Genomic DNA, 17,629 nt, shown 5'->3' on the forward strand with positions numbered 1-17,629 from the left:
GTGAAATCCGACCTGCAACAGGGTATGCCACCAGCCAGCCACACCAGTCTGAAGCAGCTCTTCTTGCCTTGTTGGAAGCCAGGAGCATAGCGGTATTCACAGCAGGAGCTGATTCTGGCCATCATGATTCCGTTAACATACAAGGTAGCACTGAAGGGGAAACCTCTGTGTCTCTGAGAGACAAACTGGAACTGCTCTGAAAGGTACAATAAGAAAATATTATGACACACCATGAAAATGGTACTGTTTAATATGTTGTATTTTTTATTGTATTCAAAGTGGTTATTTGACTTGATTGTCTTGTTTGGCTTATATTGTCATGAAGATGATCAGTTATGGGACTGATTATTCTGTGCTACGCTCATGGAGCTGTGAGACGTCTAGGAGTTAAGCATCCAGAAAATGACATGCAGTGGTTGTTCCAAATTGGCTTGTGACCCTTAATACCTACCCCCAAGTCCTCAGCATAAGTTGCACATTAGAGGTGGAAACTAAGAATCACTTAACTGACTCAAATCAGTTTCTCTCAGTTCAGTTCGTTTATAATGATGTGATACTGCGCTGCTTCTGACTGTCTTCAGTTCAGTACTTTCTGTCTGTTGCACTCAGTTCAGTGTAGAACTAGTCCTATACATACATGTTTATCAGGTTAATGGCTGAGAAACCACCTCTCTGTGAGGTCTCACATCAAGATTGTTTCCGTGAGTTTCGCAGTCTGTCAGTAAGCTTGTAAGCAGACATCATTATACTGTGTGTCAAAGCTGAGCTGACAATGCATGCTCTCAATCACCAGTGAGGGAAGCTCACAAAGCAAAAATCTCATTCCAGCAGTGACAATCATGATTTAGTATAGACTTTTCTCTTTGAGGATTTGATGTTTAAAGGACATTGCTGGTAATCATCTGCATTTTTCTTATTGTCAACAAATCTCAAGCAAAGCCGAACCAACAATGAATTCATCCTACTTACAAAATTGTGTGTGTATCCAAAGCCTGATATCATCTTCATCTGTAGTTCAATTTACAGAGCTTTGCTAGCTTGTTGTGAAACATATAACAGTCTCTTTGTACTACATTGTGCATTGTTCCTACACTTTAGTATAAAGTCAAGAGGTTGTGATATGAAGTACCAGGCTAGAGAAGCTCTGTAAATAGAAACACATTCACAGTGGCGTCAGAACTTACACAGAACTACTCTCTGGAGACTACAAATGTGATCGCTTTTATTAGTCTTTGGAGCTGTTTTTGAACAAACTAACATGCCCAAACTCTTCAAGGCCAAAGAACACGTCACCCAGTGCAGCTGTCTGGCTTACTTAAGTTTTTTTTATTTTTGGACGGGGTCTACGGCACATACTACAGAGGTATAACATATTTCAGGCTGTTGAAACGCACACAATTCTTGTAAGTAGGATCAAATAATTGTTGATTTGGCTCTGCAAATGAGATTTGTTTTTTTAAATTCATTTTATTTAAAGCCGAAAACATACAGTTAGGGTTGAGAAAAATATAAAAAATTGCTAGCCATATCCTTTAAAATTCATTTGTTCATGTGATAAACATCTGTGTCATATATGTCATTGAGCTGTGTTTTATATTGTTTCATTCCAATAGTCTTAAGAGAAAGTAAAGCTCTCCCATATTTTACAAAAAAAAAAAAAAAAACGCCAAGATTTAAGAAAAGTCAGAAAAGTAAACATGTGCAGCAGAAATATGTTTTTCTTGTTCTTGTTTCCCATCTTGTTAATCATCTCATGGCCCGACATTGGAAAGCACTTGCATAATGTTCAATATGTCATAATATGTCACATTAAAAGGAGACCAAATCAAGACTGAATCGATCATACAGCTTATCGAGTCCCATTAAAGAGCGATAGACTTAAGGTCACAAGTCCAAGCCAAGACAAGAACTGCTATTATGTTGTTCTACCATCATATTCAGGCCTATGAATTGACATCATTAGATCAGTGATTTCAGATGTATAAGGCTGTTAGTCAGTGTCAAAATAGCCTTATACATTAGTATATTATATACAGTATACATTTGGTTTGACATCAAGAGTGCAATGAAGGTAAAAAGATAAATTAACCAGCATAATTTAAGCAGTTTTAACAATCCTAATAAACATATAGTCCACTTGAAATATGCTTCTATGTGCATTGTCTCCTTTATTTTACTCCTTTAACTTATACAGCAGCAGCAGGATTTGCAAACAGATCACACACACACACACACACACACACACACACACAGTTTCAAGCAGCACTCCACAACTTCTCTCTTCTCCACATGTCTGACACTGTGATTTGGTCCCTGAAGTGACGACTGTACAGTGTGTATCAACAAGCACCAGCTGCGTAGATGAAATAACTTGTCTTGTCTGCTAACGTTTTTATGTGACGGTTGTCTATCAAGTCACACTTCAGCTGTCTACTCTTGTTCAACTCCAATACCGCCCCGCGCCAAATTGCTCATCAATCTTATTACAGTGTTGCTTTGAGGGCAGATGCATAATTAAATGTGTGAAAAAAGGGGGTGAAGCTGTAACACCTCTAATTATCATCACCCTTAATTGTGGAAATAGTGTATGTCAGACCATAATCATTCCTGTAGGCAATCCTTTAAAACTAATTCTAATAACAAAAGACGTTTAACACACATTTTTTCGTGTACTTTTTGTGCACATTCTAGCAATACACCTTTAAATTTCACGGCTCATACCTCCTGGAGTTACCAAGCCCTTGAAGACGCAGATATTCTCCCCTCCATTGACTTGCTGCAACACTTTTAGTTCATCTTGAGTTGACCCCAACCCTGACCCCCGGTGGCCTTGTCCTAGATAGGTCATTGTCACAGTGACATTGGATTTCTTTGCCTCTCTTTGCGTCTTTAGGTTACTCTGATATGAAGGGAAAGGAGAGAAAAGGGAGCAAAAATTGAATTTGAAAAGAAGTTTCAGATCATAATCACTGGGAATGAAATAGATGTCAGATTACCTGTTTTTTAGTGTGACCTCCAGGTTTTTGCGAGCCAACTGAGGAGAATGATCCTCTTCGTTTGTCATACAGGTAAGGGCAGGACTGACTCAGAGCCCCCCTCATTGAACTAAGATTGGAAGGCTTCGTTTTGATGGCTGGGAGGTAAACATCTTCTTTACTGGCTCTGCTAGATCGGCCTGTTGGACCATCCAGCTATTGGTGCATGGAACAATTACAGGGACGTTAGGTATATCAGATTTATCATGTCATGAGCATTAAAGTTCACTAAGTTATAGGGTCAAAGCTAAACTCCTGGAGCTGCTACACTAACTGTGAGAAGCAGGTCTTTTTATGGACACAAAATAAGCACATTTCAGCAAAAAGGTTATTTTGGACATTCAAAAAGATCAAATCTACTGCAATGTTTAAATGTTTTAAAAAATGTAGGAATATGACTCAGAAGTCCTTGAATTAGTTCACAGTCTGGTTTTTATTGCTTCTTTAAATCATTTGAGTACTTTTGTCTCATATTATTTGCTCTATGGCTCTATAGCAGTTATTCAGTTTTCATGTACAATCTTCTTTCTTCGTCGTGTATTTCTTAGTACAGTAATGTTTGCATGTGTGGGTTGTTGTGTGTGTGTATTTTCTGTGTCAAAAAAGCGTGTGCAGTTGAGTTAACAGAAAAAATATATAACTCTTGTTCAGTAATTATTTGTTCCTCACGATGTTCAACAAAACATATGAACTTTCGAGTCAAACGTTTCCTTCAGTCATTTCCATTGTTGACACTGGTGATTAGATGTTACTTTTGGAGAGCACTTCTGGGCATTCCTTTCTGATCAATTACAAAAAATGACAGGAAAAACAATATTTTTATTCTAATTAAGACTGGATTTTGGTTTGTGCATTTTAAGTGCCACATGTGAAAAGTGCTGACCAAAAACCAAAATCTGCTCAATCAGAAAAGATAATATCAGGATATTAAACTATAAACTCTCTATTTGTAATAAAGTAAGAGAGATCACTCACTGTGATAATAATAATGTTCTGTTTAAGAGCAAACAGCTGACCTTGTAGATCTCCACGGTGTCGGGACTCTCGAGGAGGAGTAGTTTGCTCTTCGCTCTGATCAGACTGGCAATGGAGTGAATCATTTTAGCATCTCTACCAGACTGAGCTGGGATCTGAAAAGAAACATCACAAATCACTGCTTGAATTCACAATAGAGGACGTCCACATGCATATCCAATTATATTTACAATATAGATAAGCTTGGAGAAGAGCTGTTAAGTGTTCTCAGGCAATTAAACCACCAACAATAAAGATGTGGAGCTAATTAAACACTTACAGGAGTATCTCTGTCTCCTCCATGGACTCCTTTATAAAACAGATCCTGAAGGAGAGTCTTGCTGTTTCTCCTGATTCTTCTCATTGATTCCTTTTGATATGGCTCCATAGCATTGATGTTCCCAAAGCTGAACTGAAAACAACGTGCAGTATATATGTTTGATCACATTGTTCTTCAAATGTATATATTTTTTAGTATTTTAGTTGATTTTTCTGTACAGAGTGACTTAACAGAGAAAGAAATACAATTTCAGATTAAAGATCAAAAGATTGTCAGTGCACAGTAATACCATTAAAATATTAAAGAAAAAGTTAGACATGCTGGGATATACACTTTCCTGCCTTAAGTTAAGAAAAAATATCAATTTAGGTAGGAGCTAGAGCAGGAGACAGTTAGCTTAGCATAGAGACTGGAAGTGGAGGGAAACAGCTAGCCTGGCTCTCTCTAAAGTTAAAAAATAACCTTTAAACTAAAGTATTTCACTGAGTAATCTATTCACTATTAACTTAACGATAAATGATTAATTAAAATAGTTATTAATTTTAGCCCAGGCTCAAACAGAACAAGTAGTGGTCTTGAGGTGTTTTCTCATAGTGTGCTAATCAAAGCGGAGGTGTAGCGGGAGTTCAAACTAGTTGAATTTTGACCTCAGCTGTCCTAACCTTTGTGGCCGCAGTTTTTACAGTTACAGTTTTTTCACTGTAATGTGAATACACCTTTTTAAAATGAGTTATATAGGTGCAGTTTAAGGTCAGGTTGGCTGTTTCCCCCTGCTTTCAGTCTGTGGGCAAAGCTACGCTAAGATAACCATCTGACATGAGAGTGGTGTGATTAATATTCTTTTCATTATCTCAGCAAGAAAGATGTAAAACTATGGAGGGTAAAAATAGTAAAAGATCTTCTCAATGTGTAGCAGAAGATGTTAATAGTAACAGAATAATGACTGGGTATGATGATATGATGATTTTACATCTTTGCCATTATATGATAATGAAAAATCTGAGATGTAGCAAGTAGTTCAGAGTTTCTGGAACCAGGCTAATATCAGCCCATTATCACCTTATCTCTGAGCTGTAATGAAAGTACTACCCAAAGATCGTATGACAGAAGAGTGAGAGAATTAAATGAAGTTCAAGGGAGGAGGGAGAAGAAGAGCAGGTTCCTTTAATTCAGCAGAGGCTGAGGATGATATAAAGTACTGAGATGAAAGTTTCCAGGTGAAAATGGATTGTGACTTCTTCTTCTCATTAGACTTGTAAAGTCACTGTGGTTCTGCAGCTCAATGAATAGAGCCAGGCACAAAAGCTGCCTTGGTTGAGGGTTCAATTTCCACAGCGGCCTCATGTGTTAAAACATATAAATATACCCAGGGGAAAGTAAATGAAGAACACAATGATCTTTGGTTTTCCATTCACGCAAACAAACCTCCATTGTTTCCTGCACAGCCTGTCAGTGAATTACACTATTTGTAACCCAATCGCAGCGGCCATGTCATCTGCTGGGCTGAGTGCCTCAGAGAGAGGAGGCAGCCGGCAGGCAGCCATGTCCTGAGATTAGTGGCCAATGTATGCATCAGTGCACCCCAACTTTAGATGGTAAATAGCAGGAAAACTGGAACTTGTCGTCAGAAAAAGTGTACAGCTTCAATGCCAACGCAGCTTCTTCTCCTGTAAGTTGTTGGGACTCCTCAAAATTTAATCAATTACTGTTATTGCAAGACCCTCGTCTGCACATTTTAGTGTCTGGAAACATGACAAACCTTGGTAACGCCTATCAGAACAACAGCAGAAAAGATACAGTTAAAAATAAAGCAGAAGAAGAAGACTGATATCATATGTAATGGCTGGATGTGTTTTGATGAGTTTGGAGTCCTCTGCAGTAATAATGTTTACTTTGGAAGATGTTTCACAAGTAGAATAATCAATTATCTGTGAAGAAAGTATCATTCAACACTGCCTGTAATCACAATAAACTTTACATTACATCATTATATAGTCATTCAGATTTATTCCCAAACCTCATTATCTTCACAAACAGATCACAGCAAATTCAACTTCTCAACAATAATTATTATCAAACCAGATATGTACCACGAAACGTTTGTAAGAGTTAATTAGATTAGCCCTCCCTGCTTTTCATGCTTTGAGTTTTTCATATTGCAAAAGCCAAACATGTTATCACTTTGCATGATTTTCACAAACATCATAAAAATTCACATTGCAGCCATTTGAGCTTTTCCATGACTTTATTCTGACTAAGAAGTGTGAATATATACAAGTTTCAACCTACTTTCCCCACTACTTTCCCATCCACACAAGAAAGAGATCTTACCTGTTGTCTTGTTCAGGTGCAGAGCTGAATGTGTCTTTCCACTCGGTGTGATCTGATATGCTCACAGCTGTTGATCTCCTGTTCTCTGCTCTCTCTTCACACGGCCAGCCAATGACACCTGAGCAGCAGACACCTTTGACTCAAGGCCCTGCCGCCTGACACTCATCCTCATCCATCTTTAATCGTCCCTGACCTTCGCACACTGCTCATCATGTTCTGCTGTTTAAGAGGCATTTTTCTCAACTCACTAAGAAGCATTTTAACACTCAGTGATTTAACTTATCGATTAATTCGATTAAAAATATGTAAAATCTCTCCTTATGAATCATTATGCTGATGCCAATATTTTTAATTGGTTTGATTGCTCTACCGTTTGACATAAAATATACAAAATGTGTAATGGAGGACTATGGGAGCAATGTTTGAAAGCTGTAATCTCAACAATTATAAGTGCTAAAGTATTCTTCATAGACAGGTATACCATGTGGAAATGCTTAACATTGTACAAATAGCGCCACCAGGTGGTCAGTAATTTAGTGCCCCTTTTGGCTTTTCCTCATAACTCATAAACTAAAAGTAGTGAAACAGTATTTACACAGTGTATTCCTCAAATGAAGCCAATTCAGAAAATGTTGAAAATTCAATTCATTTTTGCTTCTTTTGGCACATATGTAATTTTCACAAGACTTGGTACAAGTCATATTTAGACACCCTGACACCCTGTTGACGTTTTTGGTTAACAACATTTTGAAGTCATTGCCTGATGCCCTTATCAGGCCATAACTTTTAAATGCCAAATTCGATTGCAACAAATTATGTACACACATACAGCCACATAACACAAGTGATAGTATTTCATACAATTCTACCCACAGGAGGCGCTACAGTTACAGTATAGTCTATAATAAAATGAAACTTGAGAAACAAATTCTCCATGAGAATGTACACAGCATATTGAAGCATAGCCACCTTGTGGCCATTCATAAAACACCACAATGCTACTTAAAAACTGCCACATCTCTTAAATGTATTATTCCGTAGTAACCAGGTTCTGCAAAGTTGTACAGGTGAGGATGATGAACAAGTTTGTACCATTTTCAGCAATGCATAATGATTTACCTCAACATTAACATCTATTTTCTGCACGAAACTTTCTAGTTTCTTCTGAAATTGCATTTTCTAGTTCCGCTACTTCTTCTTATTCCACATGCTGTATGTTTTTTGGACCTTTTCAACTGCAGCATAGTTTGTGCTCGAAAAGATCTTTCAAGTGTCAAACTGTGCAGCTTTAAAACATCAAAATTTATAATGGCAGCCTTTTGGAGAGATGATGCAACTGAGTTGGAATCTTTGTAATATTGAAACGTAACTGCTCGGACAAACGTTAGTCTAAAGACTCAATTCAAACTTTCACAAAACTTTGAATTTTCAAAGATGTATACTGTTGTGATGTCTCGTGTACTTTTGGGGCAATTTAAGGCAAAACTGAGGGCTTTCACAGCAGGTTTCACATCTCAGACTGCCATTGTGTCTCTCCCTATCAATTAATAGGGAGAGAGCTGACACACTCTCATTGACTATAATACAAACTGCAGGTGGTCCCTCCTGTTTCATAAATTTACAGGTTCTCTCTTCCTTCAAACACTGTGTACAGATTTTATACATTTCATTCTCAGCTAGTCTTGCTGTCACTGAGAGCAATGAGTACTGCACTCGAGATTCAAATTCTTTCAACTCTGGCCTCAGAGGCCACTGAGCCTTCAAAGTATAATCATTAAGATAACAGCTGAATACGACTAGCAAGGTTACCTGCACTGAACTTTGTCTCTGCACTGTGTTCACTATGATCTGCACCCCACCTCGCAGTTAGCAAAGAACAAATTTCTCATCATTTGAAGGCAAATCAATTTCTCTGCAACAAAATGGGAAGTCCTTGACAGCGCCCCTTTTAGATCCCAAGGTTGTGAGTTTGATTACTTTATTAAGCACTCAGCAGAGTTAAAGGTGAGAAAATGCAGAAACATGCAGCTGCTCCCAATCTGTTGATCGAGGCTGCTCCTTCTGATAAAGCCCCTCTCTTTTTCTGTTTTTAGTCTCCTCTGACCCTCAGGTTTCATTCCCAATTCAAAACTGTCTTTGTCTCACAAACACAAACCACACATAAATATGACATAACATCCTGGCATTCACTTGTCACCTTGTCTCCTCCGGCTCTCAGCAGCCAATCCAACTCCCTGTCATATAATAAAATAGAAATGTCAGAGGTACAGGCTTTATTTACTGTGCAATTTAAAGTCTACATATGAAAACTTGATCATACTGATGTTCTTCAACGAGTTATGACAGCTCAGGCTCAACACAGGCATCTAACAAACAGCTGGTAATAGGCTCAACCCCACCTGCAGGCAACTTTAATCATGTAGAATTATAATACTACAGCAATTTTTCAGAAATGGCATTTTCTAGTTATTATTATGTCTTTCTTGACCTGCCAATAGTTGATATTAAGCGATAGATTTACATTTGATCACTTCCATGCCAAAAAAATGGGTTTTCAAGTTTTAGTTTTGTAAAACAGAAAAACCTCAGAAACAGCATTTAGACCAACACAACACACCAAAACTTTTTTGGGCAGTAAGTGTGGGATATATGGTTGTATTTAAATACATAATTTAGAAGAAAGAAAGATAAAGAAAGAAAGAAAAAATATTAAAAATGTATTAAATTACATAGAAAATGTACAAAAAAGTTTGCTTGACAAAACAATCCCAACTCAAAGTCCACTTACAGTACGAGCCTTTTTTATACACTTTCAACCACATCACTTAGCAGATGGACTTTTTTCTGTTGTCATGGAGTTGGATATGTTATGATTTTATCCATATAGCCCTCATATCTCATAATGCTTAACTTTTTAAGCCATACAGACTATATTAAAACATCTGAAAGCTCCAGAAGGAACACTGATAATTGGATCTTGAGTTGGGGTTGTTCTGTCAGACTACTATTTTATAGGTTGAGAATGAGCTTTCATGCATAATAGAAAAGTTATGTTGCTGCAGGATGGAAGCTCAGTCATGTTAAATCGGATGGACTGAAGGAAATCTGATATTTAATGTGGAGCCGGGCCAGTGACATATTGGTCTTATCTATTCTAAATCCAGGATTCGTTGCATTGAAGTTCTGACTGTAAATGGTTTTGTTGCCAAGCATATTGAGGAAATACAGAGGGTATCATCCCCTTAATCTGAGTTATTACGAAAAATCTGACATGTGATCACCATCCTTGATGTTTCCACCAGCGGATATGAAAACTTTAAATCTCCTAAAAATAGAGGCCATCAACATGCATGTCTCCTTATTGAGTCAAGAGACTCTACAGATCTTGCAATCATATGGTGTTATTGTTATATAACAGGCATTTTCCTGCAGTTCCCCCATAAAGGCCTTCTCATTCTCTCTTCATCTCTCCTCAGTGAGCCGTCTGAATGGTCGTACTGTGTGCACACTTCAACGCTCTCAAAAAGCTTCACCCGCCATGTGCACTGGCTCCATGCAGTTTCTTATGTGCCGTGCCACATCCAAAGAGCCTCTGGAGGCCAACGGGCTCCGCCTGCCTGCTGGATCCATTACTTCCATAAACTGATACTGGGTCTGAGTGTATTTGGCTTGGCAGTGCAGCATTTGCTTCCCGCCATGTTCACTCAAGCAATGTGTCAGTTTATTACGGCCTTTATGGGAGCCGGAGAGGCGATTCATCATTTTCTTTAACTCAGCATCTTTTGAGGGCTGAGATTTGTAAAAGTCATCAATGATCAATGTGGAAATGCAATTTGTTGCAGTGAATATTTGAAAGTGTGACCAAATTGATTATTGATGTTGGAATTTATAAACTGTGTTAAAGCAATGTATTGACTTTTATTGAAAGTTTATGTAATATCATGGTCTCGAGAGGCAGTTTAGGCCACTGAGCATACATCCTGCTTCTAATTGAGAGAACCAAAACAACAAAATATACTCCTCTTCTCCTTCCTCCTACACTACAAATAAAATGGTGCTCTAAAGTGCCATTCCAACCCTTTTTTTTACCCCTCACACCCCTATAGTCCTATCAGATGAGCTCAAACATCCATTCAATAGATGTGATGGGCTTATTGTTCAACGGCAATTAAAGGCATGGATATATGTCTACATGTGTGAAACCAAACAAGACGCAGTTATCGTAACATTCATCTCAATATTCAGTATCTCCCTTTTTATTCAGAAGGTTGAGTTGAGTTTGAATTCATATTATGACTGCTTGCCAGAAGCTGGATGTTTCCACTCTTAGATATCCATTTAGAGTTTTCTCACAGCCTCAGTTGCAACAATCCAAGTGTTACAATTCAAGTAGCTTGGTGTATTATTGAGTTGCGCTATCTTTGCTGCCAGTTTATTGATCATTGTGACAATCAATAGTCTCACACCAATTTGTAATCCTATTTATGTGTTAATTTTCCTCCTTAATACACAACCAAACCCTTGATCTTGTTTTTCTGTCTCAAAACAAAAGCCAGGTGGCCATAGTAACATCAGAATAGGTTTTGCTGGCTTTAATCATTCCTTCTATTCATACCTGTCAGTAAGAAATCTTTCATAATGCATCATAATGCAGTAGTAAGTAAAGACAGCATTCACAGACCTCATTCTGTGCAAAAATATTCTCCAAAATTCAGCTGAAGCTAACAAGAGTTTTCAGTAGTGTGAGCTATTTTAAATCTATCTCTGCATAAATGTGAACAGGGTGTTCCTGGAAAAGCAAGAATTGTTCTAAGTGAAATATCCTGATTAAATAAGGATTTTAAAAAGAGTTGCAAGACCCAATACAACACACATATAATACATAATATCAACCAGAAGTCTGGCTCATTAAACAGCCAAAGATCTGGCAAAGAAAAACAGTTTTTGTGAGATGTGTGATTTGGGAGAAGTGGAAAGTTCCACTTCATCCCATTTTCTTTGGTACTGTACGAAATGTGATGATATAAGAGTTAATTTTCCGTGAAACAGCTCAATAAAACCTTGAAATATTCTGGTGCGTACATGATCAAAAATTTAAAAGGTTGTTTAATTTTATACGTTTGTTAACTTTTGTCTCAAAAGCCTGGAAAAGAAGGCAAGATGGAGTATTTAATAAGCATTTGCTGTGAATTCTGCAGTATTATATCATGAATTTTGGCACATACATTTTTGTGAGTGTTTTTTTTTACTTATGTTGTTGACAATGAAGGCATCTGAATATGAAGGCTGTTCTTTTGTAGTATTGTTTGAAAATGTATACAGCAGTCTGGATTTGGCTTATATGAATGTGTGTGGTGTCTTGTACGGCCATGTTGGCAGGGTGGATTGTCTGCACCACACAATAATAACTAATTAATTCATACTTTCATTATGATCTTCCTGTAATGCAAGCAGTAGAATAATATTCTGTTAAAACTCCAACAGTATCTGTGATGAATCATAATTAGTTAAGTCATGCGGCGTGTGTTTATGGAGCAGCTTCAGGTCGTTCATCTTAATGTGACACATTTACATTCATGGCTCTCCAGTTTCTTATTTTCTCATGCAATGTGGCGTTGGAGGAACATATCATGAAGTACAAATACACAGTGAATACAGGACAGTGCTCTGCCTCTTGCTGTAATGATGAACTAACCTCAGCTGCCATGTCATCCCTCCCATCCTGCCATGCCAGTGTTTCACCACATGAGGGTGCAAGAAGACCAATCAGACTATCACATCTACCAGCTCTGTCATATTGGTTCATACTATATATCTGGTGAGCTGGCTTTGGTACTTGCAACTCTCCTGGTGGTCTTGTTGTTGCTCTGTGGCTAATTACCTCCCTATTTCTAAAGTGCTGCATCATCTGTTCCTGCTGTCAGAAACACTGAGTCAAGGGTGCTTATTGCGGCCACTCAAAATTTTTAACTGGCCTTGAGTTGAGTTTCCACAAAATATTGGACCTGCAGCACATACCCATGTTGTCGCCAAGCAGTCTGGGATGTACGGAGGAGTTTGGCGCCTAGTTGCAACACTGTATCACATTTCATGTTATGGTCAAATTAATTTAATACCAAAAAGCAGCAGTACATCACACAGGGGAGTTATGTTTTTCTGGAATCTGGGTTTTGGCAGCAGTGAGAGTCAATGCTGATTGTGCAGTGATTTCACACATTAGGAATTAAATCATAGCATGCCAGCATATACAAACATACACATGTGTTAATATTTTATTCTCAGCAACTAACAGTGTTGCACTTTGTCAAGTTTTATTTCACATTAGGATTTGTTTGCTGACAGGTGACCTTTACCTCACTGTGGTAGCTTCTTCTCTCCTGGGAGGATATGACATTTAATATGCAGTGGTGCTTAAAATTTCAATCAATACATGAATTATCAGCTGGGCAAATCCATAATAATATTATACATATAAAGCCTATTGTGCTATAGCTTATAAGGAACACTAATCCTCCAGTTTATCAGAATCAAGAAGATAAATTAAAGAAATGGTTTCCACTGTAGAGTGAATGGAGTATTTCCTTCTTATATACACAGAAAAGTATACTATTGTTGTATTTCTGACAACAAGACATAAGCTACACAAATAATGCACCTTATTTGCATTGGTGCCTTGATATTTCCCTTGCACAAAGTATTGTTTGTAGACCTTAGACAGGCTCTTCACTGGGTGCATAGTGTTTGGACTACTGTACATGAGGTTTAACAATGGGGCCTTACAGTATGTGACGCTACCTGTCTGAGATCTTAAGTCATCACATCACCCATATACTGTGTCAGCGGATGGCATGAGTGGCCTGTTCCATCTGTGCAGAGCAGCAGGGGTGCCGGACCTGGTCCCAGCTGGATTCCGGCACAGCCATGTGGCAAGCTGGCACCTGTCTGACCGACACATGAAGTGAGCTGCAGCAAAAATAGGACTGATGCAACCTTAATGGGAACCAACCCCAAAATGATTTTTTCCATGATTACTATACATAACCAATAGCTGTGTAACAGATAAGATAAGATAAGATAAGACAATATAACATTCACTTTGTAGTGACAGGAAGTGACTGGAAAAGACTCAGTGGTGAAATCCTGATTGTTTTAATTTTCTAAAGGTGTTATGTAACATTGGCTTTTTAATATTGCAGATTCATAGAAACTGAATTGCAGCTAAAACAGAGAAAACAGTATTTGTAACAGGACAATTGTGTCATGTAACCTGAATGTTTTGAAATCTACTTTTCTTCAATTTGTGGAGCTGTGCATGATGGTCTGCATTTTTTCCATCCTGGTCATTGTTGATGTTTAATGAACTTGTACCAGAAAAAGGTGCAGGACACTCAAATATCAAATCAATCAATCTGCCAACACTTCAAATTCAGGTTTTGATCACCTGCCAAGATTATCCATTAAGAGCAGTACCAGTGTTCAGTTGATGGTACTGTAGCTGCAACACAGAAGATCTCTGGATTTTAACCTGGCTGTGTGGGTTCAAATTTGCATGTGTGTCATTTGCATGTTTTCCCTGTGGCTGGAGTACTCCCACTCTTTTGCCAATGGCAGTAGCCCTCCATGCATATTAGGAGTTTTTATGTGTATTCTTCCCCATTCATCTTTATATTTACATGTATTTATTTGTATTATATTGTTAATGTGTGTTAGTGTCCTTGGAAATATACACTTTAAAATCGAGATTGGAGTTTGAAACATTAAACTGTACTTTACAATGCTGTATTCCTGCAGAGTAGAGGTAAAATTATGTTATTACTGTTAGACTTTAGTTTCTCAGACCCCTGAGAAACCATAATGGTAGTAGTGTAGCTTATCATCTACTGGCCTTTTATACAACAGGACTGAATAACAATACAAGCACTAATCACAAATGTATAGAATTCAAATAGGAGCTACAAGTTGAACAGACACTGCAGGTAATTAAGTATCTCTGTAATTGAAGTGGACATTTGTAGCCTTGGGCTACAAATGCCATAGCATTTATCTGTTTATATAAAAGATGAACAGTCTCTTTGGAATTTCCTGACTTAATTCAAGATTCAAATCCCCACATATCAGCATGCCAATAAAAATAAGATAGTAAAACGTGGCGCGAGACAATTAGACAGAATCAGGACAGGGACTCTTGAATTGTTTTAAACTCTCAGATGATTTCTGGTTGACTGAAGGTGAAGTGGAGTCACTGGTAAATCCCTACTGGAGTGTTAAAGACAGGAGATTAGTGTGTTTGACATGAATGTGAGCCTCCTCTGGTCTGTATCTTCATCCATCACACAACAGCATCCTTTCTGAACAGATAACCTTTTTTCTTTTTCCAAACTGGCTTAGTGGTGGTGAGAGAGAGATACAGCTATCAGGGACAGAAGAAAATCGAGTCTGCCAATAAAAAAGTGCAAAAAATAAATAAAAAATAGCTGTAGCTTTTAAGTACCTTGAATTTCAAGGTTTGTTTTTATTTGGTGGTAGTTTTTATTAATATTTTATCACTGCTTCTAGTTTTAGAAGGGGTTTCTGGCACAACTTCACCTACTTCCAAGGTAAACAGAGAAAGGAAAATAGTCTAAAAAAGGTCAAAAGCTCCAGCAACAATTGAAGTATATAGAACAACTCTATAATCATCATGAAACACATTCACATGTTTCATAATGACCTTGATGAAGGTGGCAAGCAGAGATGCGTTGCTAAAATAATAAAGCTGTTCTATATACTACAAGTGTTGCTGGAGCTTTGACCTTTTTAGATCAAAATCTTGTTGGGCACACCATACAAGTTGTTACTAAGAATTAACACTAACTTATTTGTGAACTAAAATAATTACTTATTTTAGTATAAATTGAGTACTAAAATTGAGGAGTCCAAATAAAAGTGCAAATGGTTCAAAGAAACAAAAACATTTTACAACCAGCAGGTTCAGCAGGGTAGTTTCCAGCAGCACCATCAGCTGTGTTCAGTGAGAGAGCTCTTATAAACCCATTGTAGACTACCTGCCCAGCTCTGAAGTTAGCAACTACCTGGTGACCATGGTGGAGCATTTAGCAGCTAAAGAGTAGTTTTTATGGAGCCCTAAACAAAGGAGATGTAATATATAAGTTAACTTGTTTGCCATGACAACTTTCTAAGGTGATGTCAGTGTTGTGTTTACAGCTTGCCCCCAGATGGCCAAAAAAAAGAATTCGTGTAACTTTAAAATGACCTTGAATTGACATTTAAAAGGTGTACTAAGCGATAATAATCCAATACATTTTTTGCCAAAATCACCGACTCTCCTCACTATCCGCTAGCTGTCCCTTCTAAGTGCGCACTGAAAAAATGTCCGGTCTCAATACACAGCCTGGCTCTGAGATTCAGCATAGACATTTGGCGCGGAGCGAGCCAACGCAACAATGTTCCAGCCAATCAGAGACAGGGAGCGTTCATGCGCGTTCACGGTCATACAGATGGGGGAGGGGAGGTTACGTAATGTACGCAGTCGGAGAGAGAAACTTCTGGTACAAACATAGTGGAGAAGGAGAGGTGACCAAGAAACATCCAGACAGGACAAAGTTAGAAGAACAAAAATTATAAAAGAAGAACTTTGACCAGACAAGGACCTGCGGACACATCAGTAGTTTTCTAACTGCGGAGGGAACTATGGAGACCCGGCCGAGGAGCGGAGAGTGAAGGCGGAAGCTGATCTGCCGGACAGGTGAGTAACATGTCAGCGCTGCTTCACACAAACTGTAACGTTACTTGATGACATTCAGCTTACTGTTTAGTTAGCCATGTTGTTGTTGTTGTTGTGATATTATCTGTAAAGTAGCAGAGTTGTTACTACAGCTGTTTGACGCTCTGCACGTTAGCTTCGCAGCTAACGTTAGCAGCGTGCTAACGTAACCTACAACGTAGCTGCTGTGTAGTTGCACGCTGTGTATCTGGTGTTTTTTCACTGCTTTCAAAGTGTTTACAGTCATGAAGACATATAAACGCAGGTTTGCTATCACAATAATCTCACATGAGTTTGAGATGCAGTCTGGTGTTAGCTAGGCTAGCCACCCGTACTATCAGACAAATGAATGCTGCTAACTTACCATCCCTCAGCAGACGCTTCAGACTCCGCCATGTTGGTCAGTTTGCTCAGTGGTTACATCCGTTACCATGACAATGCGCGTCCATGAACTTCGGGGGTGGAGCCCCAGAAGGAGCATGAAGCTGTGTATTGTAAGCTGTGAGTAATAGTGCAACCTAGTATTTGCAATGTGTATGCAATGCCTTAACACAATACTGTAGCTCTGTGGTTTTGCATACATTACACAGACTTGAGACTTGAATATCTGATTTTGAGTCAGATCTTAAGTAGGCCAGGTGTAACAGCAGTCAGGTTTAAGTTTGAAAATCCAAGTCTCTTGTATCAAGTCTACACCTCATCACTGCACATTAATATTTTTGTCATTCCCTCTGAGGAGGAGAATCTTTACACCACATCACAATGTAACATGCTGCACAAGAAGAAGTACATTATATCTTTGAGGCAGAGATATCAATTTTTACTCTAACAGTAGCTCTGATGGAGGATGCGACACAGCTCCAGTGACTTTTCACCTGGAAAAACCCATTTGCTGTGCCTCTGGAACTGTAACAGGTTATTTGTTATCAAAAGTCATTCTAAGAAATGTAGGAAATTGCTAACTTGAAATAGATAGTTCAGCTGAGGGTAAGACGGTGGTGCTTCAAAAGAGTATCTTACAACTCTTTGTAACATGTAGTCTGTGTAAAACAAAGTCATAGTTTAAATAAGAAGCTTTTTTTCCCCTTTAATCTCCTTTAGTACTCCTGTGTAAAAGGTAACATTTGCACTGTGCTTTGTGCAGGTTTATGGTGGTGTGTGGGCTGGATGTAAGATTCATCTGAGATCTGTCCAGGAAGTCAATAA

General features: G+C 38.3%; 1 protein-coding gene across 1 annotated transcript in view; it reads right to left on the bottom strand.

The window, feature by feature from the left end:
- Positions 1–4,413, bottom strand: part of LOC128364868 (collagen alpha-1(XXVII) chain B-like) — a 91,185-nt gene extending 86,772 nt beyond the window's left edge. Inside the window, exons 1-5 of the mRNA XM_053325491.1 lie at positions 4,330–4,413; positions 4,052–4,165; positions 2,997–3,191; positions 2,722–2,899; positions 13–196 (exon numbers count right to left, since the gene is read on the bottom strand). Of these exons, the coding sequence (XP_053181466.1) occupies positions 13–196; positions 2,722–2,899; positions 2,997–3,191; positions 4,052–4,165; positions 4,330–4,413 (755 nt within the window). The remainder of the gene's footprint in view (positions 1–12; positions 197–2,721; positions 2,900–2,996; positions 3,192–4,051; positions 4,166–4,329) is intronic.
- Between the last annotated feature and the right edge of the window lie 13,216 nt (positions 4,414–17,629).

The sequence above is a fragment of the Scomber japonicus genome, chromosome 9 (genome assembly GCF_027409825.1).
Source record: "Scomber japonicus isolate fScoJap1 chromosome 9, fScoJap1.pri, whole genome shotgun sequence".
NCBI classification, from domain to species: Eukaryota; Metazoa; Chordata; class Actinopteri; order Scombriformes; family Scombridae; genus Scomber; species Scomber japonicus.